Below are 24,490 nucleotides of genomic sequence, written 5' to 3' on the forward strand. Positions count from 1 at the left end.
CTCGTGTAATGAGTTAATTAGGAGTTGTTCTTGTAAATCTTGCGAGTCCTCAAAACTTCCACGTAACCATTACTAGTTACAGTAGAGAGGAAAATAGCACATGCTCGCTGAACCACGAAGATTTGATGGGGCGTATTGTGAGATTAAGTTGCGAGCAATTTAGGAAAGCCGGTCAGTGAGTCTTGGACCTTAGTCTGCATGTTGGGCTTTTTATTGGAGATTGTTAGGCCCTATTATAATAGATTAGTTAAGGTGCCACTAGCATCACAGTGTGGTTGTATTGCGGGAGAATGTTAGGTGTAAGATCAAATGCGATGCCATCATAATTGCTACATCTATTTTGCCATTCATAACTATTGTATCGTTATGCTAATATATTATCAGCTTCTCAAAATCCAAGGAGAATCTCTGTTATATGGTAAATTTTAATATTTGACATTTATCTGCTCAAGGTCAAGAAGTTTTGTTTTGTTTTGTTTTGTTTTTTTTTTTTTCTGTCAAAGGTCAAGAAGATGACATGAACCCTCTTGTTGTTCATGCATTACCTCTGGCAACCGGCATGAAGAGGAGGAAAATCGCCGGATGCAGGTGTCAGCGCTCTCAGTGTGGCACGGGCACGCGTGCTCTGAGGAAATTTTGCCAGAAAACGAATCTACCGTCCAAAACGATCCAGAGTAGACTATAATGCAGTCGATGACAGTTGTGTGATCCGTGAAGTGAATAAAACGAGAAGCTCCACCACACTCGCTCCGTCGCAGTTCACGGCCAGCGAACTTCCAAAGGCCTCCCTCGTCGATTCTTCACAAGCCAACTATCGTCGATCTCCGGCCATCGGAATCCATGTTTCCCACCGAGTCTGTCTGCGCGACGGCCTTCTTCTTCTTCTTCTTCTTCTGGGCTGCCATCCTCTCGGCACCGGTCGCCTCCTCTGCTGGCGAGGAGGGGTCGCCGTCGGCGTACGAGGTGCTCCAGTCGTACGGGTTCCCGGTCGGCCTCCTCCCGAAGGGCATAATGGGGTACGAGCTGGACGAGGCCACCGGCGAGTTCACGGCGAGCCTGAACGGGACGTGCAGCTTCACGCTCGAGAACTCGTACCAGCTCAAGTACGAGCGGAGCATCGAGGGGGTGATCGAGAGGGAGAGGCTGAGGAGGCTGAAGGGGGTGAACGTGAAGGTGACGGTGGTGTGGCTGAGCATCGTGGAGGTGGTGCGGCAGGGGGGCGAGCTGGAGTTCTCCGTTGGGGTCGCCTCGGCGGGGTTCCCGGTGGAGAACTTCACCGATTGCCCGCGGTGCGGGTGCGGGCTGGCCTGTAATGCCTCGGTGAGCGAGTTTAGGGCTTCCTCCTCTTCTTCTTTGTCGTCTTCGTAGGAGGTGTCTTCGTGGTTCGAGTCTGGAAACAAACGATGGATGCATGGGCGGTCGTTGGAGTCTCTTTTGTAATTCCATTGCAGCAAACTAGCTCGGTTTTGTGAAATGCCCTGTGACTAAATTAGCTAATGGTGAGTATTCAGAGAAGTGGCATTTTAAGCCCCGAAACAGAGGATTTCTAGTAACATAATCCTTAATCCGATCGAATGTTCTGCACTACTTTAGAAAGGATCGAACAAAAATTGGGGCAAACAACTGGCGAGTGCGACTCTTTCTTCATGCGAACGAAACGATAACAGAGCCTCATTCACACCATCAGCCAAGCCCCGCTCCTAAAAATCATTCCTTCTCCCTCAAGAGCTCTGCTAGCAGCTCAGCCACGTCCATCTCCGCGATGCAGTCCTCGGGTCTGTAATACCCTGTTCTCGGGTCGGGTGCCCGCGAGACCTGCCCGTCCGACCTCGCCATCTTCTCCTCCTCCCCTGTTTTCTTCACCGCCGCAGCAGCGCGGCTTCTCGTGGCGCCACGGGCTTTTGCCACTTGGGGCGTCGCCCCTCGCGCCGCTGTTGAATACCCACGCCTGTCATTTCGTGCCCGTCAAGCGCGTATCGGGTCAGTTGACTGGAATGGGTTCATCCCGGAGATGAGAGGAAGGGCATGGGAAGCGTGCGGTTTACCTGGCAACGGTGTTGGACATTGCGTCCGCGGCCAGAGCAAAGATTAGCTTGGCGCTCAAGAGAGATCGAGCCATGACAGGGCGATGATCCTGAAAATCCTAAAGAAACCTTCGCTTATTCACTGCAATTCTTTCCTCTCACAAATCCTCCTCTTCTTCTTCTTCTTCTTTTTTCTGTGATGATGAGAGAAGGATGTGTGCTGGAGATTTTATACAGGGCCGAGATACGCGAGGGAAATGAATCTTCTTCTTCTTCGTCCACGAGGATTGATCTACGTCAAAAGCAGGCCTTTGCGGCGAACTATCTGCGCCGATAAACAAATCTCAGGCGTGCCTTTCCGCGTTAATGACGGCTTCCCGGAGCATCTTGACTGGTCAAGCGGTTTTCTGCCTCACAGACCAATAAAAAAAAAAACAATTTTCTTCCTCGGGTCTACTCTGTGACCAGACAAAGGATCAGTCAAAAAGACTAATCATGTGGATGGATGATTACGTTCGATTCTGTCCATAAATATTTCCGCTCAATCTGTTTATGTTGCGGAAAATAAATAATTTTAAAATTAATTTTTTTAAAATTAATCACTTGTATTATTTACAAACAAAAAAAAATTATTTTTCACAAACATATTTAGATATAAATTGTTATTGAAGATAAAATATTTTTTATTGATTAATTATTTTAAGGGATCAATTTAAAAAAAAATTATTTTTCGCAAAACAAACAGAGCGTAAATAAAAAAGTTCTTTTATTCCTCAAAGAAAGCAGAATCACATTACCTTACAAGGACTATATTGTACATCTCCTGTTGCAAATTCCACTTTTGATTTTGATAAGTAAAACATTAATGGTGATGAGTAAACCTGGCTATTTGTTGCGTCATTCATGTTCACCCCATTCTTTTAAATGTTTCAAAATGATTGCAAAAGCGCTTTCGAGATCGAAAATATGCCTCTTTGCCCATTTCAAGTTAGTCATATCGAGTTCGAAATTCCCTTTTTTAGCGTACTTTACATAGTACCCTGTGTACTGTAAAAATTTCCCACTCTTATCCTAACGTTTACAAGAATTAGAGGCTCGCAATCTAATTCTAAGCTAGTCGATTATCTCCACGTACATAAATTTTAGCTCGACCATCGAGTGAAAGATAATACGAGAAATCTTGGCTTTGCGTTCAAAATTAGGATTTCTCGGCGCATGCCACCTTTTCGCTTAGACACCAAAGAGATGCTTTCATGGAAAAGTGAATCTGTCTAGTCCTTTTATTTTGACGGGTCTCGAGGTTTCATACGAGGCTCATCACCGTCTCCCGTGTTTGTGAGCTAATTTCACTAACTTTTCACAATTTATATAAAAAAAATTCTTCAATATCTGTAATTTGAGATCAGACTTCTGATAAAAATTTTTTTTGTGAAATTAATTTTGCATTTGAATTTCTAAAAAAGGAAAGTCTTTTAAGGGTTTGGGGTGGGACCACCCGGACGAGAAATTACTGGTAATTTTTCAAAGACAGTCTTTGAATCGAATGGACATCTCTGTTTGGGCGACGAATTGGGGTGGGTTCTAATTGACGAAGGCCTTTGGAAGAAACTCAGGGTTCGTAGGCCCATATTTGTACGGCCCACATCGAAACCTCTGGTCTCGTCTCGTCGACATCATTCCTCAGACCGTGCACGAACCATAAACCCTCGACAATTCTGAAGTATGGCTTCACACTGCTTTTACTGATCTCTCTTCCCTCCTCGGTTCGAGCTCGAAAAATTCGATACAGGTTCACTCAAAAACCGCCAGAGTCAGAAGTAGAATCAGCCGAGGGGAGAAACAATGGCGGAGGCCAACAGCAACAACGAAGTCTCTCCCAACGTGACCATCTACATCAACAACCTCAACGAGAAAATCAAAATCGACGGTATTTGCGGCTGAACAAAATCATTAGGAGGGCTAGCCCGCGCCCTCGATGATTCGGCATTTCGGTTTGTTGAAATTGAGCGATTGTCTTTTTCTTGGGTTCTGTTGCAGAGTTGAAGAAGTCGCTGAGGGCGGTGTTCTCGCAATTCGGGGAGATATTGGACGTTTTGGCTTTCAAGACCCTGAAGCACAAGGGTCAAGCTTGGGTTGTTTTCAAGGAAGTCCAATCCGCCACCAGTGCCCTAAGGCAAATGCAGGACTTCCCCTTTTATGACAAGCCCATGGTAAGCCTTTCCTATTGAGAAAAGACTCTTCACGAAGATAAGTGTCATTGGGCGTCACTCCGATTCTCTTGTTGTATGGCGCAATATGCTGTTTTATCTTTTTTTTTTGGTGAAGAGTTGTTTTATCTTTGTGCTTGCTAGAGGAATAGAAAATTTGTTTTGATTGGCGGGGGAAACACATCATACAATTTGCTTTGATCTTTGCTGGATCGAATAATCTCCTTGGGCTTGTTTGAATCCGGATTGTTGTTGCCAAAGATGATGGATATGTCGACGCTGAGAAAGTAATAGGATCGGGATTGTTTCTTTGGGTTGATATTCGATTCATGTCTTGCCGTCCAAAGGAACATTGATTCTGTCTGAAAAACGTACTAGAAAAACCTCTGGATGAATCTAATTGCCTTTTTCACCGACAAAGAAGTTGCACACTGGAATATGCCTGAAATCAGTGGCAGAGGTCGTTGCTATTGGTGATAATGAAGAACATACATGGGAACTTGTATGCATAAAGCATGCGACTAAACTACAATACAAGGGCTATCTGACATTGATATCGGGTAAATAGGCACTTAGGGCCTATTTCCGCTAATTTAGTTGCAATTCTCTGAACTTTTTTGCCCCACGGATGGATTAGACGACAGTTGCAAATTCTAAATTTTGGTTTGTTTTAAGTGTGGTATGATTTTGAGAGTCAGTTTTGCTTTGCTGTATATCACCTTCGTTGCAGTGGTTGCACTAGCAGCACCTGGCTGTCTATACCTCAGAAATACGGACAAGAAGAAAAAGGTGGCTTTATGTGCAAAAGTTATTAATTGCTGCCATTCCAGAACTCTATTTTGCCGCTTTAACTCCATATAGTGCTGTTCTTATGGCATGCGAACCTTTCTTGAATTTCAAGAATGCTGAAACACGACTGACAACAATTATACTTTTCTGCAATAGTGCAGCTGTGATTGCACACTACAATTAAGCACAACAGTGAGAGGAGAAAACCAAACGTCATTTCTTGGTCAGATACAAAACCTGATAGCTTTGACTCTTTAATCTGGCTGTTGCATGTACTTTGCCCAAAGAGATCCTACATGTATCTTTGGCATTGTAGATAGCCATCTGGTTATTTAAGGGCGTGTTTAAATAGACTTTTATTTTTTGCTTTTTGCTTAATCTAAATCTTGTGGCGGACGCACTTTGACTTTATCTTAGGCTTAAGTGCACAACGAGTGCCAAAATTTGTGTATGACGCTCACTTTAGTACCAAAACTTTCAAAATGATCATTTAAGTGCCAATTTTTTTAAAAAACGATTACTTCGGTGCTAAAACTTTCAAAACGATCACTTAAGTGCCAATTTTTTTGAAAAATACTCACTTGAGTGCCAACTCTAGCGAGCCACGTCGGCTCAAAAATTAATAAAAAATAGGAAACGTTGGGTTTTTGGCGAGTCACGTCGGCTCAAATCAGAGTTGGCATTGAAGTGAGCATTTTTCAAAAAATTTAGCACTTAAGTAATTATTTTGAAAGTTTTGGCACTAAAGTAGCGCCGCACATAAGTTTTGGTACTTGTAATGTACTTTCACCTTTTTTCTTAGCTCAAAGGTTAGAACTATACAAATGTTGACATGTACATTTTCATATTGTTTTTCATAATTATGTTGTTCGAACTTGTATAATGTTTTATGCTTTTGTTTGAACATAAAAAGTTGCTATTTACCACCCACCTGGGTGGCGCAGCTGGCTTGCGCACTCTTCCTCTCGCAAAAGGTCGAGTGTTCGAATCCCGGAGGCGTCGCAGGGTGACTTACCCGGTGGCACGTGTGTGGTGGCTAGCACGTGTTGCCCCCAGTGGTTTACCCCGGCTGCCGGCCGTGCGGGGGTTCCCTGGGTCATCAAAAAAAAAAAAAAAGTTGCTATTTCCTTTTCGAAAAACATAAACAAACAGGCCCTAAGTCTAAAGATCATCCTTTTTCGTTATTACTGTTATTAATGAGCTATATCGATTTCCCCTTAAACATACTATCCAGTTTCTTTCCATGCTTCTTCGTTCCTTCCCCTTTTCAGACATTACTGGCAATCACTAAGGTACTAATCATGTTGCTCTTGTGGAAAACCATTGACAGTGGTTGCTGTTCGGGTTCCTGGTTTCCTATCATTCTGTTTCTGTCTTGTACTTTCAGTTTCAAGTTCATCAACATTAGTTGCTTCTATGATATTGAAGTTGTCTTATTATTTGGAACTTCTATGTGCTTGTTTAAGCCTACAATGATGAATGTGTCTTAATTGAACAGAGAATACAATATGCAAAGACAAAATCAGACATAATTGCGAAGGCTGATGGTACTTTTGTTCCTCGTGAAAAACGAAAGAGACATGAGGAGAAAGGTACGTAACTTTTGCATGTATGCATGATGTGATTATCTGAAGGGAGCCTTGGGCACCTGAGATTCTGGAGTGCAACTTACCGTGCCTTGTTTGTTGTTGCTACCTGTACGGTGCCCGCTAGATCTTATATTTGTGAATTGATTTCTTTCCTGGGACCTGAAACTAAGATTTTGATACAGGTAAAAAACGAAAGGATCAACATGATGCTAACCAAGCTGGAGTTGGTGTGAATCCTGCGTATGCTGGTGCTTATGGTGCTATGCCTCCTGTAAGCAATTTTTCTGTTTCGTGAGGATCTTATGCTGCTTTTTCTGTGAAATTTACTGAGTAGGATGATTAAAATGGTGAAGCGTCCAGCTTTTTCCTGGAACTTTCTTCCAGTATACATAAATTTTCAAATTAGAACAGGAGAGCAATAGGACAAAGTTGTGAATTCTGGTGCTTGTCTAAACTCTAGCCAGCTGAGATGATGTTTCCCCTCTTTTGGTTGATTTAGTTCTAGTTGATCAGCACAAGTGCATATTTAGTTTAATCTGGAAAATCAGTGAAAATCTTTTTTCTGCTTAGTCCTCTATTATAGGAAACTCTAATGGTAACAATATCATTAAATTTCTCAAGCTATTTGTGCATGTTTTCCTTTATGAATTTCTAAATAACAGACACGAAGTGAAAATCTAGGTTTGAATTATCACTTGCACTTCTACTCAGTGGGAGTTACATCCTTCCCCTTCATGTACTGCACTCTCCAATTGAGCTCATGGTTCTAATTCTAGTCTTTATGCTAATTTATGGATTATGCTTTGTTTATGGCCGTAATGCTTCTCTGGGATGACTGAAGAGTATCTGAGCCCTGTTCTGCACGTTATTTAGGCTCAAAATGCTCCCTTAAAGCTATTTTCTCTGCCACGCAAGAACAACTAAATGCCCAGTCCATAAACCTGTTGAGTAGTAGCAGGAAAATACCTAACTTTTGTTTTTTCTTTTTCTTGGTAAATTGCTGGACCTTGGGAAGAAAAATCAGCTAGAAGTCACCTTTAATGAGATTTTTTTACCACTTCACCTGTTTAGATTTTTTCATTATTTATCAACTTTAAATGGAACTTGTCTTGAAAGCTTAGATCAGGTGCCTCCCATTCAGTTGCTTATCCTCCAGTAGAGTAATAACGGACAATTCTATCTGTTTAATGATGCAGCTATCACATGTACCATACCCGGGAGGTGCAAAAGTTCCAGAAGCTCCAGCTCCGCCAAATAACATACTTTTTGTTCAGAATCTTCCTCACGAGACCACTCCGATGATGTTGCAAATGCTCTTTCTTCAATACGCTGGTTTTAAGGAGGTAAGGATGGTGGAAACAAAGCCGGGGATCGCATTCGTCGAGTACGGTGACGAGATGCAATCAACAGTCGCAATGCAAGGGCTTCAAGGTTTCAAGTTAACCCCGCAAAACCCAATGCTGATCACTTATGCAAAGAAATAGAGGGCTGTCTTCTCACTGCTTCCATTCGCGATGATGCATCTTGTAAGAACCCACAATGTAGTTCGGCTACTAATCTATCTTTAGGTTTTGTGAAGTACTGTTTGATAGGATGTCTAGCATTCTTGTATCATTGTAGTTTTTTTCTCTCTTTCTTGTCATTACTGCATGATTATGAGGGAAATTGGATTCAAGTTATGCGGATCAATCGTTTTGAGCTTCTTGGAACTCATACGGTATACCTGCTCTAGATTTGTCTAGATTGCGTTTGAAGCATGTCAAGGTGACCATGCTACCTTTCTTGTCCTCGTGGAAGTTCAACAAGGCACTTTGTGCACCAGAAAGATCAAAAGCAGGTCATCTTCGTCTGCCAACAAAGCCTTTTTTGGTGCTTCATGTTTCCAAACTTGAGAGCCCCTCGACATTTTTGGATACATGAAACGTTTATTTATTCACGGTCTCTTCTAATTATATAACTCTACCAGGACCAGAAAAATATAAAAGGCTTATGATTGTAGGGATAATTATCCATAAAGTTTCAAACTTATTGAATAGTGGTTAATTCAATCTTAAATATTTTCAATTGTGTCAAGTTAGTTTTAAATCTTTCAATTGTGTCAATTTAATATTAAGATTTTAGAAGATTTGTCAATTTAACTCTAAATCTTTTGACAATATAGCAATTTAGTCTTTCAAGTTAATTTAAGTAAAAAATTGCTGACGTGAGGTCAATCATCCCACACATGACGTGGCCGGCATTGGCGTTAATAATTTTTGCATTTTTCCCTTTTTTCTCCTTTATTTTTTTTCCTTTTCTTTTTCTCTCTCATGCGGCTCGGCAAGAGAAGAAAAGGAAAAAATTCAATGCGTGTGGCCGGTGGACAAGAAAAGAAAGGGGGAAATTCAATTTTTTCAAAAAAAGAAAAAGTTATCCATGTCACTCACATGAAATGGCCGGCGACGGGCATGTGTCCATATCGCCGATTTCCCGCTACCGGAATGACTGTATTGGCAAATCATTAAAAATTTTACAATTAACTTAATAAATCATCTAAAGATTTATTATTAAAGTGATATAATTGAAAGGTTTATGACTAAATTGACATAATTAAAAAGTTTATGACTGAATTGGTTACCGTACAATCGGTTCAGTTTTTTTTTTTGTCGATTTTCTTTATGATTTTAGGCGCTTCAATAATGTAAGAAGATCTTCTAGATACGACGCAATTGTCCTTTCTAGATTTTCCAGAACCGTCGGGATAATGGGATTCAGAAATTCTGCGCACATTCCTAGGATGGAATAACATGGATGAGGTTGCGATGTGTGCGAAGATGAATTTATGCGACGCGTGCGATGTAGCTAAATCTTGACGGGGATGCATTCAAGACAAAATCTTTAGGTCGACATGAAGTTTGAGGTGAACCTTTTAGCAATTGTTTTCAAGCCTAGGGGTTCTGAAGAAAAGTTTTTCTTGTAAAAGAAAGAAAGAAGAAGAAATACAGCCAGAAAGAGAATATTCTTGTTAACAACTTTATAATGTTGTGCCAATTGTAATTGACAATGGAATTGGCTTTTATCTGTTTTTAAATTGAAAAGAGATCATTAAAAGAAATTTTGAAGTTTTCAATAATTAACCGTCTTATAATTACTCTTTCGAAATGAAATCACTTTTTTTATTTAGTGTGCTACAGAGGTTCCCTAGACAAGAGTCCTCTTTGTGGAGGCCTATGGAGAACCAACACGACACGATACTATACGATACGTCCGCCACGTAATTTTTAAAAAAATAGATAATTTCGACAACGATTAGTTTCTTTTCCATATTCTTTTGTTAGGGATTTACGATTAACTTTTTTTGGACTAGCTAGGTATATTAATTTTGAAGTGGTTGAGTGTATGACTTGAGTATATATTTTTAATAAATCTACATTTTGACTTATTAATTTATTGAAAATGCTTAAAATTTACTTGTGTGTGTCGAAAAGGTATGTCGGGATGCTGGACTCGAGTATTGTTGGCGTGTCTAGAGCGCTGACCATATATCGCTCACATGTTAGAAAGTATTGGACATGACGCGAAGGCCCTCGTAGAGTGTCGGTGCTACATAGTGGAGGCAGGCACAACTCCCGTTCAGGCTCGACCGGTTCAACTTGATTCCAACAAATAGTCGGTTCGAAATATAATTAAACCGGCCCACTGGACCAGTGAATCTGTTTTCTGTAAGAGAGGCCAATTCGCCGCCAATTCACACGCACACAGCGGAGCCGCTCTCCTTCCCTCTGGTCTGCCCTGAACCCTCTCCATCATGGCGGAGAAGAAGAGCAAGAGCGGCGACTCGGGGAGGCCGAACAATAAGCGCAACCAGTCCATGTCTAAAACCCTACCTAAGGACAAGAACAACAATAAGAAGCTCAAGAACAAGAGGAAGAGGACCGGACCTCGCTTGCCGAACGCACTGAGGAAGGAGGTTGAGCGGCTGAACCCTCTCCGGCCATCGGACAGCGAAGGAGAAGAGATTGATTCCGACGAGGCGGAGTTTGGTAACGGCCGCGATGTGTACGAGTACGAGGAGGAGGCGCCTCCGGAAGAGTCCAGGAGGAACCGCAGGTTCGATCCGGTGGACAATTTGGAGTACGAGTTGCCTGATGAGTTCGAGGTGAGTGAAATTTGTTTGCTCTCTTTTTATTAGAAAGGAAGCGAATTGGCCATCAATGGGTTGATGCAGTTCCTGCTTAGCTTTATTGGTCTTGGAGTCAACTTGTTTTCCTTGATTTGATTCGAACTGTTAGGATTTCTGTTAGTTTGGAAATGAATTGGCTGTTCCTTTTTCTTTTTGTTAGTTTACAAGTAAATTTAGTTGGCAATGCTTGGACCTTTGATGAGTTTAGGTTTAACCTGAGGTTTTGGTTTGCTCTAGAATTTGATTTATTTAAGAGCTGATGTTGAAACTGTTTCGTTAGGTGTTTTGATCATTGCTAAAGTAGGACTTTTCTCTTCAAACTTTTTACTCCTGCAGGATGAGATTGTTTCATCCGACGATGAGGAGGATGTTGGCCGCAGTGATGATGCAAATCTGTCCGATGCTGAGGCTGAAGATGATGAAGGAAGGCACATCAGAATGTTGCAGGAGATTACTGGAATGCCAAGCGAGACATTTCAGGGTAATGGCTTTCTGAAAGTTTAAACGAGCATGGCTGTGTGATTTGATGGTTACAATCATGGCATTCTCATGGCTTAGTTAATATGCTTGCATCTTGTATACTCTTCAGTGTTGGATCTTCATACTTATAAGTTTTGTGATGATGAAGCTGATGTGCAGTAAATGTTATTCTCAGGCAAGAAGAGGAAAAAGGGTGATCTTGTTGTGTCAGAGGCATATCCGGAGTCTGAGTTCAATCCTAGCCATAATGTGGGGGATGGTGATGGCCGCATTACCATTCAAGATCTTCTTGACCCTCTTCATGGAAAAGCTGGTTACAGCAAGCTTAGAAAGAGGACATCTCAGATGGAAAGAAAACCTATGTCTATTCAAGCTCCACTTCCCAAGCCATATAGAGAGAAGTTAGAGAGGAAGGTCGCATACGAACAGTCAAAGAAAGACATAACAAAGTGGGAACCTTTGGTAAAGAGGAACAGGGAGGCACCCACTATATATTTTGATCAGGACTTAGACTTGGGGTTTTCAACTGTGGGGGCAATAGCTTCTGAATTTGAACCAAGAACTGAGTTTGAGAAAAAAATCGCTTCATTAGTTCATGACGACAAGGTTAAAGAAGCACACGAAAAAGATGGTGCCAGGCTTCTTGAACTAAACAAGGTATTGTCTTTATGGAGGTTCCTATTTCATCGTAATCTTGATTTTTAATTACTTCTGTCCCACAGTTTGAATTACTGTAGTCCTTCCGATGATACATGATTTTTCACTATATTTAGAAGTCCTGGACTTGTGTGTTTTCTTCCAGACTGACTGTTCGTTTAGCAAGTTGATGCTGTCAAGTGTCAATATGTAGTCTTCCGAAGGAGACTTCTTGGGCAGCTAATCCTAATTTTTAATGGACGTAGAAATCATTGGTAAATATTACTTTTCTCCCAAACTAAGCTCCCAAAGAAACCATCATCTGACTCAGGAGAAAGGGGTGATAAGCTGTGGAAAGTTTCTGTATGTTCACTAGTAAACAATTCAGTTGTTAAAAGTGTTGTGATGGTGCCGTTACCCTCACCTAGAACTGAATAGATTGTTTCTATAACAGATTTATTTAGACGTAATTTTCCAGTCAGTAGGATGTCTGCGATTTGGTTCATGTTTGTGCTTTCATATACCAATCGTCATGCTTGTAGGTATGCAGTTGCAGGATATGATAAACTCTCTATGCTTTGCAAAGTCTTTTACTTCTGAGAATTTACTTTATTAGGTGCTTTCAAGTAGTGATTTAAAGGCTATTGCAAAAAAAAAAAAAAAAAATCTACGCTTTTTGAAGGGGAAGTTTGTATATCATAAACATTGCATTGAATTGTAATTCTCTCTCCCAAAATTTTCCAGACATCAATTGAAGATGAAAAGGAACGAAGGGATCGTATCGCCAAAATGCGCAGCCTTCTTTTTCGCCATGAGATAAAGCAAAAGCATATAAAGAAGATTAAATCGAAAACTTATCATCGATTAATGAAGAAGGATAGAGCAAAAGCTACCTCTGCACAAATTGAAATGGATCCAGAAGCTGCTAAAGAGCAGGCAATGAAGCAAGAGTTCAAACGGGCAGAGGTAATTTAATCACAAAACATGCAGAAAGAGATTTTTCCAAGTAAACTACAGAACTATCTGACTTATTTGAGCTGCGACATCTGCTCATTTGATACAGGAGCGTATGACTTTAAAGCACAAAAACAGCTCAAAGTGGGCAAAGCGCATTTTGCAGCGTGGTTTGACTACCCAAGATGAGGGTACTCGTGCAGCAATTTCAGAACAGCTTCACCAACATGCCCTGTTAACCAGGAAAATGAACTCCATGAAGGACGGTAGCAGTAGTGAGGAGAGTAGTGATGAGTATGATGATGAAAATTCTGTCGGCTCAGACCAAGATAAAGAAAATTTGTTGGCCAAAGCAAAGGAGAAGACACTCAAAGTATTCGAGGAAGATGATGAAGTTCCCAACACTGGAGTCCTTTCTTTACCTTTTATGGTAATACCTATAATTCAATCTTTTTTCCATTTGACGAATAAGGAGCATGAATCTTTTCAGTTGCATGCAGAGAAGAGAAATCTAATAAACAAGTTGGTTTTTTCTCTGTCTTGAAGTGTGCATTTATTATTAGCTTTTTATGCTAATACAACATGCTGGGAGGAGTCTGGTGCCCCTTTACATTATGGTTCCATGGTTTCAATGTTCATATAGTGTTTCCCCAAATATCCAACAGTGAGGCCCTTTGCATGTATTGTTCTTGAGAGGAGTCTGATGCTCTTGAATCATCTTCGTTGTCCTAGGCACGTGGACTGAAGAAAAAAAGAGATGCAGCCGTAGAAGAAGCTAGACTTGCTCTTCAAGAGTATGAATCATCATCAAAGCAGATGGAGGATTCGCAGGGAATAGAAGATACTAAAGAAAATTCTATGAAAGGTAGAATGGTATTCGGTGCAGTTCAGCTGCAGGCCCCAGGAGCAAACAATGTTAGTAAATCAGAAAAAACTTATGATGATAGTGATGGCGAAGATGACATGGAAACCAGAGAAAACATTGATGGCGGGAGCCACTCCGGGAATGACATGCAGAATCAAGTTCAAAATGGTTCTACCGTCCTTCACCCTGACTCCGAGACACATGATTATTCTGTCTTCAAGGTGGATTTGAACTTCTTTTTTTCTGCCTAAAGTTGCCTCTTTTCTGTACATCTGATGTCCTCTACAAATTTATCTTTTCAGAGCTTTGATGATATTGTAAAGAACCCTGGTGCCAAGACAACATATGAAGTTGCTATATTTGCATCAGATGGATGGAGAAAGGTTATGTAGTAGTTGAATAATTTTCATTGAGCTATTCTTTGGGGCGGACTAAATTTCATGCTAACTCTTTCTGCATGATATGTGCAGATGAAAGGCAGCAATAAAGAGACTGCTATGAAAAAGAAGCAAGATTTATTGGAACCTGCTTCGCAGAAGAAAGATTTGGAGGTTTGTGGAAGGGCCCTTACCCGTTTCTCTACCTGCTCTCTCTCTTTCTCTCTCACAAGAATAATGAATGAGCTTATGTAACTCTCCGTGCAGGAAGCGAGTGGAGATAGTGATACTGAGAGTGAAGGACAGATGGTAGATGGAATATTATCTTCTGGCCCTACACAATCGTATGAACTTCCTTCACAAGCGGACCTTATTCGCCATGCTTTTGCTGGGGATGATGTGGAAGAAGATTTTGACAAACATAAAATGGAGATTCTGAACGAGGAAAATCCTGAACCCGAGAAACCCATTGTACTTCCGGGTTGGGGCCAGTGGACCCATATCCAGCAAAAAAAAGGGTTGCCTTCTTGGATGTTGAGAGAACATGAAAATGCCAAGAAGACGAGGCAAGATGCCCTTAAGAAGAGAAAGGATGCACATCTCAAGAATGTTATTATATCTGAAAAAGTGGATAAAAAGGTTAGTTTCTTTAGCGTTTACCTTGTACTCATTTGTTTACTTCCATATCAATTTCTTGTTTGCTATTATAGTCAGCAAGCAGCAGCAGAATATGTGGCATAGAATCTAATGGATGTAATTTTAGTGTAATTATCTGGTTTTGAAATTCATGTGTGCTTCTTGTCAGACTCATTTACCTGGATGTTTCTATGCTTGTTTGGCAGGCTGAGAAGCTACACACAAAATCATTGCCTTTTCCTTTCACCTCTAAGGACGTTTTTGAACAGAGTATTCGCATGCCCATTGGCCCTGAATTTAACCCAGCAACAGCAATTGGAGCTCTTAATCGCCCTGAGGTATGTGTCTAGCTACACCTCCATACAGTATATTTTCTTCAGAGAACCTTCCTCTCTTTAAGCGAGCAGTCTAGTTTTAACTGAATTGAAAAGGACCGAATTCGATTCGTAGTGTCACAGAAAGGTTGTCGTGCTCATTAGCAGAATGTACTGGTTTCTCTTTATTTCTCATTGTGAACATGCGCATGTAATAGGGCATGTGCTTGTTTCTTTCCCTCTCACTCACTCAGCTGTTCACTGCTTTTGCAGGTGGTGAAGAAATCAGGGACAATCATAAAGCCCATCAAGTTTGAGGAGGTGAATCCTCATGAAAAAGCAGAGTATGGGAATGAACAGAAGCATTTGAGCAAGAAGAAGGAAGTTGGCAAGAGTAGTAAAAAGAACAGAGCCAAGGCTAAGAACTGATGAGAAATGCTGTTTAGTTTCTTCCTTTATGATTTATTGATCCGCCCATATGTGATGTATTTCCAGTTTTGAGAGCAGGATAGGCTCAACGAAGCCTTTCCCGAGGGAAAGCTAAGTTCAGTTTTCCACAGAAGCGATAGTGAATTTTTTTTTTCCCAATAGCCATTGGGCATCCTTGTTTGTTCTGTATCTTACGATAATCTTACGTGGGCAAGACGGCGGGCATCTTTTAAATTCTGTACTTCTATTTCGTTGGCATTATATTCTGAAAGCGTTCCCCGTTAAATCCTTTCGTCCTCTTGAGCAGCGATTGCAAGGTACGGATGACGTTCATTTCTAAACAATTTTTATCAAACTAAACGAGAAATGAAATTAGGAGCAGAAAAAGGAAGTAGGAGCACATTGCAGGGTTAGGAGGTAGGCGATCGCGACGGTGTTTGCTGCTCTTGCGGAGCCCTTTCCTTGCTCTCTCCTCCTGATCCGTTGTTCTTCCTTCTCCACTCTTTGCTTATGTACATCTCATAGTGGTCGTGGTTCTCGGGTGTTTCATATCCAAAGGCGATCAATTTGCCGTCGTTGCTATACTCTCACAAAGGCACGGCGAGCGCCTCTTTGCGATCGGAGTGGCCACAATAACAAGTTGGTTGTCGACTAGTTTGGTGGAGGCTTTTTCCTTTCACTTTTCTTTTAGGGAAAAATTATGATAACTTCACATTTCGTGCTCACATTAGCTTATCCCTCGAGTTGCGGCGGTCTTCAATTAACATCTCAACTTGCATGTTATTTCTAAATGCAAATTGTAGATTTTCAAAATTGAGGAAGCAAGTTGATAGTGGAACGAAAACGAGGATGGTTTTTTAGAATTTTTACAAAGTCTTTTTCACAGTTGATTATCTAATAAAAAGAGAAAATAAGAAGGCAATGAGATGGACGGGAGAGAACTTAAAAATCAAGTGAGCAGGCAATTTTTCATTTTTCCCTCGCCCTACTCTTGGGTTGGGCTTTCATGAATTCAAAAAACTGGTCCTCTCCTCCTCCTCCTTCCGTCATTTCCTCTCTCTCTAAACACACTCTCTCTCTAAAAGTCTCTCGGATCGAAGCCATGAGAAGGAGATCCCACGCTACGTGTTTCTGCAATTCTCTCTCGTCAAGCACTCATCAGGCTATCGCTTCCCTCCGTTGACACTCGCAGTTTCGCGCCGATCGTCACTGAAGAAAAAGAGGCGCGAGTAAAAGATGTTGCACGAGCTCCTACTCGCGCTTCTCGGCTACACCGGAGATCTCATTGTCGACGAGCGAGAGCACCGACAGTCTCTCGGGCTCCCTCTCTCTCCCGATGCTCCCATTTCCGATGAGCGCGCTTTCAAGCTCGCGCCTGATGTCTCCTTCATCGAGCCTAGCGAGAGGTACTTTGATCCTGCCGTCCTTTTTGCTGATTTTTCGCTTTGAAAGCGCGGGACTGTGTTAGGGCAGGCTACTTCTGAACGCGAACCTCGCGATGTCTGTTGTGCTCCGTCTTTTAGGGTACTTGTCTCGGTTTCTATGTGATCGCGTGTTGATTTCGCGATAATGAGTTTCTATGTTATCGTGCGTTGATTTCGCGGTAATGAGATGCCAGTTCCTGCTGATGTCGAGCATGGAAAATTTAGGAAATGCTATGGTTTAGTGTGACTCGGTGAACAAATTTTTCTGTTCAATGGTTATAAGTGAAAGGAATGTGGTTGCGACTGGAGATTTTAGATTATGTCTCAAGCTGAGAAGAGAAGGTCGCGTTGATGTAGTTGGAAGGGGAACTTGTGTGATTCTAAAATGCTGCTTACATACCTTATCTACGTCATGCGTGTCTGTACTGATTTACTTAATTGAGTTTTGATGTTCATCAGTCCTCGCTAAGAACTGTTATGTCGGTCTTGGCGGCAAAAATTCTGATGTTGCAGGGATCTCATCGAGAGGCTCATCACATTAGGATTCTATTATCGAGAGTTGGATAGGTTTGCCACAAAATCTCGAAATTTAAGTTGGATAAGGTCTCCAAACTTGTCTCCCTTGGAGAGAATTTCTGAGTTGTCAAAGAAGAAAGAAGAAAAACCAAGCGTTTACCGTAGGGCCATTGCTAATGGCATTGTTGAGATACTGTCAGTCTACAGGTCTGCTGTTCTCCACATTGAGCAGAAGTTGTTGTCAGAATCTTTGCCCATTTTGGCCACTGTCACTCAAGGCCTTAACAAGGTTTCATTGCTTCCTTTGCTTTTTGTCCTTGATATTAGTTTGTGTGATGCTTGAATTAACAATAGAACTCTTCCTCTTTTTTTGTTTAACGTTTTCTGTATGATGGCCTCTTTTCTCAGTTTTATGTGCTCTTGCCACCCCTATATGAGCTCATACTTGAGATTGAACGGAATGATATTCGTGGAGGACAACTTCTTAACCTTTTACATAAGCGATGCCACTGTGGGGTACCTGAACTGCAGACATGCATTCAGAGGTACGTTTTCTGATGACTATGTATGCATGATTTCTACTTGATGCGTTTTTTGGTTGCATTTCTGCAGACATGCATTCACCATCCTGTCCATTGGCCTTGTCCGCCTTTAATGAACCAAAGCTAATGTTGACCTAAAAAGAAACTAAAGCTATGGGTGCCTTTCTTTTTTTAAAATGTTACAGGCTTCTGTGGCACGGGCACCAAGTCATGTACAACCAACTTGCATCTTGGATGGTCTATGGCATCCTTCAGGACCAGTATGGAGAATTTTTCATTAGAAGGTACATACATATACTGACTATTAACTGAGATGCTTGGAAATGAACTTCTTTAGGCAGCCACCATATGTTAAAGTTCATGGAAAACAATGCTGGCTCAGATGGCCAATGGTTAAAGTGGATTTTTTTTTTTTACAGTATCAAATTTTGCTGCCATTTTGTTTTGCCTAACTGACCTATCAAAACGGAATGGTGATGTTTCGTATTATCATCACAATTTAACCATGTTTTGTGAGCATACTTGCTAAGGGAATATGATGTTGGCACCTTAAACGTGACTTATGGAAGTATGACATAAATGCGCTCAGATATCCCTCATGATGTGGAGCTTGTCTCTCATGGAATCCTACTTTATTTTTTGTTTTTATATTGAATCACAGGCAGGAAGAGAGGGATGTAGATCATGGCTCAAGCAATGCAGATCTATCCAGAAGATTGTCTCGTTTATCAACTGATGATACTTCTTTGACAGATTGGCACCTGGGATTTCATATTTTTTTGGTATAACTTGATGATATATTAAATGTTTGTATTAGTTGTTGTGGTTTTTGTTTGTTTCCTCAGTCTGGTCAATGTAAGTTTTTGATTTTCTTGAACATCCCTATCCCTTGGTGTTCATCAATGAATTTTATATTCAAAAAGAGAAAAAAGAACATAAATCAATATGGCTTTCTTTACTGAAGTGAGTCCCGCAAACTTGGATTGTTTTTTGGCAGATTGTTGTTGCTTTGAAGTTTGATATTTTCGTATAGTAGTACCATGATTCAATTTATTTGTCCTTTTAATTTCAAGTATAATCAATATTGTTTACTATACTGGAGACTGTTTCTCTCATTTATGCTTGTTCAAATTTTCTTTCCTTAGAGCCTTTCAAGTCATCTTGTGATTCTCTTACTTTTGCTGTAATGTGACATAAGTTTTATCATTCCCACTTTTGGAATGTTCTGGCTCTGTTTCCTTTAATTTCTTTTATGTTATTTTGTAGGATATGCTTCCTGAGTATATCCATATGCGTGTCGCAGAATCAGTGTTATTTGCTGGTAAAGCAATCAGGGTTCTTCGCAATCCGAGTACTTCCTTTCGGTTTGACGATGCTGCTAGTCATCAACAAATGCAAAGAGGCCCTCAAAAAATTCAAGGGTTTGTTGGACGATTTCCCTTCCTGAAGGAGCCCCTTGTGGACTCAAAGCTCAGTGCAGAGGACTTATTTCCACAGTCTGAGGCTGATAAGATTGAAGCAATGCTTAGAGACCTAAAGGTCTGTACTGCCTATATTCTTTGTTGCCAAGACTAAATAACAGCATTGGACTCCATGTTCTCTTGATACGACTATAGTATCTGGGCTTCCCCTACGCTACTTTGAACTTGGATGATGTCTGTAGGAGTCATACGAGTTTCACAAGAGATCATTTGAATGTGCCATTGACTCCATTCGAGCAATTGCTGCCAGTCATCTTTGGCAGGTGATGGATGCTTATTTCTTTGCTCTGTATTATTTTCAAATTTCATTACTCATTCTTCTTTTTCTTCAGCTCGTGGTCGTTCGTGCTGACTTAAACGGCCATCTGAAGGCTTTGAAAGACTATTTTCTTTTAGCAAAGGGAGATTTCTTCCAGGTATGGAATAGGGTAACTATATATTTGCGGATATTTGCTCAGATGTTGAATTCAATCCATATGTTTGCTGTGTGGAGTCCTTTGCAGTTAAGTTAAACTTGTAGTTATACTTTTCTTACACTGCATGGAGTCCTTTGGCCGTTGAGTTGTTTGACTAAGTGGCTGATAATTTTTTTCCAGTGTTTTCTTGAGGAAAGTCGGCAACTGATGCGCTTGCCACCGCGTCAGTCAACTGCTGAAGCTGATCTTATGGTCCCCTTCCAGCTGGTAAGCTGTAGCTTTCGCATATTCTGAATTTATGTCATTTTGCAATAGAATTTTGAGGCATGGCAGTTTGTTTGTCTCCTGTTTCCCCCTTCAGGCTGCGCTAAAGACGATCAGTGAGGAAGACAAGTACTACTCTAGAGTGACCTTGCGGTTAGTGCTTATGTTGACTTTCTGCAGGGTTACGTTTGAGACTGAATCTGTAAACTTACATTTACAGCATGTTGCCAATGACAAACTTAATTTGGAAATGTGTTAGGTTGTCTTCGTTTGGGATTCCAGTCAAATCTTCCCAGGTAGATTTAATAAAGGGTAAACTTAATGCTGCTCCTCCAAATGTGTCCTCAGAGATGTCCCTCGATGGATGGGATGGTATTTACCTTGATTATTCTGTTGATTGGCCCCTCGAATTGTTCTTTACTCAAGAAGTTCTCTCTAAGTAAGATTCCTTTCCAGCAGTTCTTTATGTTGATTTACTGGGAGAAGGGCACTCTGAACAAGAGTCCTTTTTGTAAAGTAATTAGCGTGCTAAACAAGTGAGAATTTTCCAGGTACTGCAAGGTCTTCCAGTATTTGCTACGGCTAAAACGAACACAAATGGAGTTGGATAAATCATGGGCATCTATGATGCATCAAGATCACGTAGAATTTTCCAAACATGTTAATGATGGTGTAAACAGCTCGATGCCTCAAAAACGACGTCAATACCTCAAACCTGCCTGGCGGGTTAGAGAGCACATGGCATTCTTGATCAGGAATCTTCAGTTTTATATCCAGGTTTGTAAGTTTACTACAAGATTCTATTGGAAGAAGAGCTGCATGGAGCGCTGTGTCCACTAAAAGAAAGATGGAAGAAAACAGGGAGGGAAATCATGAAAAGATAGGGCAACTTAAGTAAGGGAGAAGAAAAAACAATGGGGAAGTTTTTTAAAAAGTTGGGCTATTAAAGGTCTAAAGCATGGATTAGAACTATTTTTGAATTGCACTCAGCAATCAGTATAAACTTCGGAAGGCTAGAGTATAGACTTTAAAGCAACCTCCGTAATTTCATCCGGACATGTGTATCCTTACCATATCTTTTTGTACTGTAGAAGTCAACTGATCTTTTTACTTGTCTTCGTCTGTAAACTATGCTACTCTTAGTGCATGAATCTCCCTGCAGGTGGACGTGATAGAATCTCAGTGGAATGTCTTACAAGCACGAATCCAAAATTCTAATGACTTCACTGAACTTGTAGGATACCATCAAGAGTAAGTAAAATATTTTTTTTTGGCTTATGATTTATTAATTGCTTAAAGAAAATACATAAAACATGAGGTGAGTGATTTCGGATTATTCTAGTATTAATAGCATAATGGTAGCACCAATAACATCGGCAACTATATGGAAAACTGTGATAGATATCCTTTAAAAAATTATAGGTTGTTTCAGTGCAAAAGTGAACAAAATTTTATCTCCAGGGTGCACCATCTGGTTCGTGATTATAGCAATATAGCATCTTCAAAGTCAAGTCACGAAAAGATAAATGAAATTACCTGTTATATTGATATATAAACTTGCATAACGAGTGTGGAGAAATGCAATATCCAACATCCTCCCCCTTTCCTGGGAGCCAATTTTGTAGATGAATTATAGAGATTGCCGCGGAAGAATATGATGGTATGGCGGCGGTGTCCTTTCTTGGGATCTTTTATTGATGGCGGAGATTATATTATGAGGGCCACCACGATAAAACTATTTCACCACAGGATACACTATTTCACTAGTGATCTGCTGTTCAAAATGCATATTGCGGTTATATGTTCTCTCACATGATATATCCTTCATCTCGTTATTTTGTAGTAGAAAATGTACTTAAACATAAGAATATCTGTTTTGACATGCTACTTAGTGTGTTGGCTATGTTTTAAGCATAATGAATTATCTATCAAATCTCAAATAATCATGTCTTTTTGGTACCGCATGCTCAAAAGAATCTTTCCTCTATCCTACCACATTTTGGTAGGGGAAGTTTCTCGTCCCCTTTGTTGTTCCACATACTGAAGCTTACTACGCTCATGTACTGAAATGTTCTGGGGATCATGTTTTGCTGTTGTATGACCAGTTTCTATTATGGGGTATGCATGTGATTAAGGAGGCTTCATTTTTTTACTAGTCTTGTTAGATGCTGTCCTGTATGACTGTACAATCTAAGAAAAGCCAAAAAAGAGCAAACTCATTTTAAAGTGAAGTAAACTCTCTCTCTGACATTGAATATAAGCGGGCTCCATTCTGATTGTGGAATACCATGGGGTTAATTCTTTTTGCAACTCATCTCATGCGACTGCCTTTCTTGTGAAGTTGGTGGGATGATTGCTGTGGGATAACTATTTCTCCGAGCATCATTGCAATCATTGGACTTTCACAGCTAATCTTTTCTTGATGCATTCCTTTCGGAGTAGCTTGGATTAGGTTCATTTGATTCATTCCATACAATTCCCTCTCTGCTTAGTTCAAGTTTCTAGTTGGACAATTATGGTTCCTAACCATCAAGGTTGCACTTCAGACATTCTTGTCTTTGCGCACTTCCTTTTCAGAGGGCACTGCCTTAGACCTTAGTTCTCATGTTTTGTAGTGGATCATTGTTGCTCTGATTGTTTATGCTTGCATCACAAGGCTTACATCTCTGTTCCATGATTTGCAGGTACTTATCAGCCTTGATTTCTCAGTCTTTCTTAGATATTGGTTCAGTGTCAAGGATACTGGATAGCATAATGAAGCTTTGCCTCCAGTTTTGCTGGACCATCGAGAATCAGGATGGTTTTACAAATACAGCCGAACAAATTACTGAGGTATTTTATGACATCATTTCCATTTGTTCGGTTTATGTTTGTCCATGATCTAGCTGACTGACTTACAACCTCACCATTGAGTGACAAAATGGTCAATCTCCATCATTAACTGCTCTGTCGAAGATCTGTTTCATGCATCAAGAATCGTTACTTGTTAAAGTCAACATGTATTGTAACAGAATCAGATCGGCGCCTTGATATGACTTTATTCCCATCTTAGCAGAGGAGAGTGAACGTTAATGGCGTCAATATTAGAAGTAACACATCAATGAAAAAATTACTGCGTCTTGAGGCTAGGCTAGCATTCTGTTGTCATTCCCTTTGTCATGACGTGTAAAAGTTCTAGCCTTGCAATGCTTTCATGTGGACTAGCTGTGCAACATGTATCGGCCGATATACCCTTATGATAAGCATCGAAAATATTGCCGTGGCAGGACTCTTGACGAACTCATCCTCTATTATAACCTCACCTCTTTTATGGGTTCCAGGAATTCAACAAGAAATCCAACTCCTTGTATACTATATTGCGTAGCAGTAGGCTTGCCGGAAGTCAACGGGCTCCATTTCTCAGGCGTTTTCTTTTGCGGCTCAATTTCAATTCCTTCTTCGAGGTAATATTTTAATGCGAAACACCAACAGTTTTGGTCCTAGGATGTTCACAGGAGCTTTAACTACTTACCTTCATTGACAGGCGACTGCAAAAGGTGTGCTGAATATAGTCAGATCCCATCCTGCCCTTCCTGTTCTGAACCAACCGTAGATCTCGGTTTTCTTTAAGCTCAGGCGTATACTCCGGTTATCCTTCAGCCTTGATTTTTCTTCTCAATTACCTCAAGTGATGCCGAGTCATTGAGTGAATTCCAGCCGCCGCTCTCTCAACTCAAGTACGAGCTAGATGCCTTTGTTTGCTATTTGGACCATGCTCATTGAATGAGGGATGCCCAATAAGTCCCACGAGCAATCCCAATTAGATGTGGCATTTGTTGATTGGCTGGAAATCGTGAATTGATGGCCTTCAAACCAGTGAAAATTGGGAATCATCTTTTTGCAAGTCGGTCTGGAGTTGCTGTGTTTCTGCTCCCTGGGTACACAATCCACAGATGCAGGGAAGAACGCACTTCATGGTCGGAGCTCTACTGCACTGTTTCTAGGTGAGGAAATGGCAATTTTCCTGTAGTTTATTTGCTTGTCTGGGTTTGGTGAAAGTGTGGTTTTGTGGCGCGTAGGGTCACTCTAAGAGAGAAGATTATTTGGAGGATGTATTTTTGTTGATGATTTCCAAGTGTCTTTGCAGTTTCTTGGAAACATGGTATGACAAATCTGTGGCTCCAGCGATTCTGGCCGTCCATTTAATCTGTATATGAATTACAAATATTGTGGGTGCACGATGTAGCTTTTGTGACTTGGATTTATAAATAGAGACCAATGAGAGAACTGTTGCCCTTGTCAACAAAAAGTTTTTTTCATGCAAGTATTTGACTGAACCCTGAGAACAGAGAAAGGTGGCAAGGAGCAGAGAAAAAGTGGTGTCGGCAATAATAGGAGGCAGGCAT

At 40.8% G+C, this 24,490-nt stretch overlaps 5 protein-coding genes across 6 annotated transcripts; 4 read left to right on the forward strand and 1 right to left on the reverse strand.

The window, feature by feature from the left end:
* Positions 1-659: 659 nt before the first annotated feature.
* On the forward strand, positions 660-1,474 carry LOC115742577. Its single transcript, XM_030676965.2, has 2 exons — positions 660-1,197; positions 1,335-1,474. The coding sequence occupies exons 1-2, from the start codon at positions 841-843 to the stop codon at positions 1,470-1,472; spliced, it is 495 nt and encodes a 164-aa protein (XP_030532825.1). The 5' UTR covers positions 660-840; the 3' UTR covers positions 1,473-1,474.
* Positions 1,475-1,524: 50 nt separating this feature from the next.
* On the reverse strand, positions 1,525-2,230 carry LOC115742578 (protein SENESCENCE-ASSOCIATED GENE 21, mitochondrial-like). Its single transcript, XM_030676966.2, has 2 exons — positions 2,046-2,230; positions 1,525-1,948 (listed from the first exon to the last, which is right to left on the reverse strand). Exons 1-2 carry the CDS (start codon positions 2,117-2,119, stop codon positions 1,708-1,710), a joined length of 315 nt encoding a protein of 104 aa, XP_030532826.1. The 5' UTR covers positions 2,120-2,230; the 3' UTR covers positions 1,525-1,707.
* Positions 2,231-3,716: 1,486 nt separating this feature from the next.
* On the forward strand, positions 3,717-8,310 carry LOC115742460 (U1 small nuclear ribonucleoprotein A). Its single transcript, XM_030676751.2, has 5 exons — positions 3,717-3,951; positions 4,062-4,234; positions 6,519-6,612; positions 6,792-6,880; positions 7,806-8,310. The coding sequence occupies exons 1-5, from the start codon at positions 3,867-3,869 to the stop codon at positions 8,091-8,093; spliced, it is 729 nt and encodes a 242-aa protein (XP_030532611.2). The 5' UTR covers positions 3,717-3,866; the 3' UTR covers positions 8,094-8,310.
* Positions 8,311-10,318: 2,008 nt separating this feature from the next.
* Positions 10,319-15,701, forward strand: LOC115742484 (uncharacterized protein C57A7.06). Its single transcript, XM_030676786.2, has 11 exons — positions 10,319-10,747; positions 11,108-11,252; positions 11,427-11,908; positions 12,632-12,853; positions 12,951-13,271; positions 13,574-13,927; positions 14,009-14,089; positions 14,177-14,257; positions 14,351-14,722; positions 14,926-15,057; positions 15,307-15,701. Exons 1-11 carry the CDS (start codon positions 10,397-10,399, stop codon positions 15,460-15,462), a joined length of 2,697 nt encoding a protein of 898 aa, XP_030532646.2. The 5' UTR covers positions 10,319-10,396; the 3' UTR covers positions 15,463-15,701.
* A 796-nt stretch (positions 15,702-16,497) lies between these two features.
* LOC115742378 (gamma-tubulin complex component 4) lies at positions 16,498-24,320 on the forward strand. Of its 2 annotated transcripts, XM_030676618.2 has the most exons (16): positions 16,499-16,868; positions 17,400-17,691; positions 17,811-17,947; positions 18,130-18,228; positions 18,606-18,726; positions 19,211-19,483; positions 19,608-19,688; positions 19,758-19,841; positions 20,022-20,108; positions 20,203-20,258; positions 20,365-20,544; positions 20,657-20,882; positions 21,268-21,356; positions 22,790-22,937; positions 23,426-23,548; positions 23,629-24,320. In XM_030676618.2, the coding sequence occupies exons 1-16, from the start codon at positions 16,699-16,701 to the stop codon at positions 23,695-23,697; spliced, it is 2,235 nt and encodes a 744-aa protein (XP_030532478.1). In that variant the 5' UTR covers positions 16,499-16,698; the 3' UTR covers positions 23,698-24,320. The 2 variants fall into 2 exon arrangements, 1 of the variants encoding a protein (XP_030532478.1); XR_007199323.1 differs by lacking the exons at positions 23,426-23,548; positions 23,629-24,320 and having other exon boundaries at positions 16,498-16,868; positions 21,268-22,223; positions 22,790-22,926.
* Positions 24,321-24,490: the final 170 nt, after the last annotated feature.

The sequence above is a fragment of the Rhodamnia argentea genome, chromosome 7 (assembly GCF_020921035.1).
Source record: "Rhodamnia argentea isolate NSW1041297 chromosome 7, ASM2092103v1, whole genome shotgun sequence".
NCBI lineage: Eukaryota > Viridiplantae > Streptophyta > Magnoliopsida > Myrtales > Myrtaceae > Rhodamnia > Rhodamnia argentea.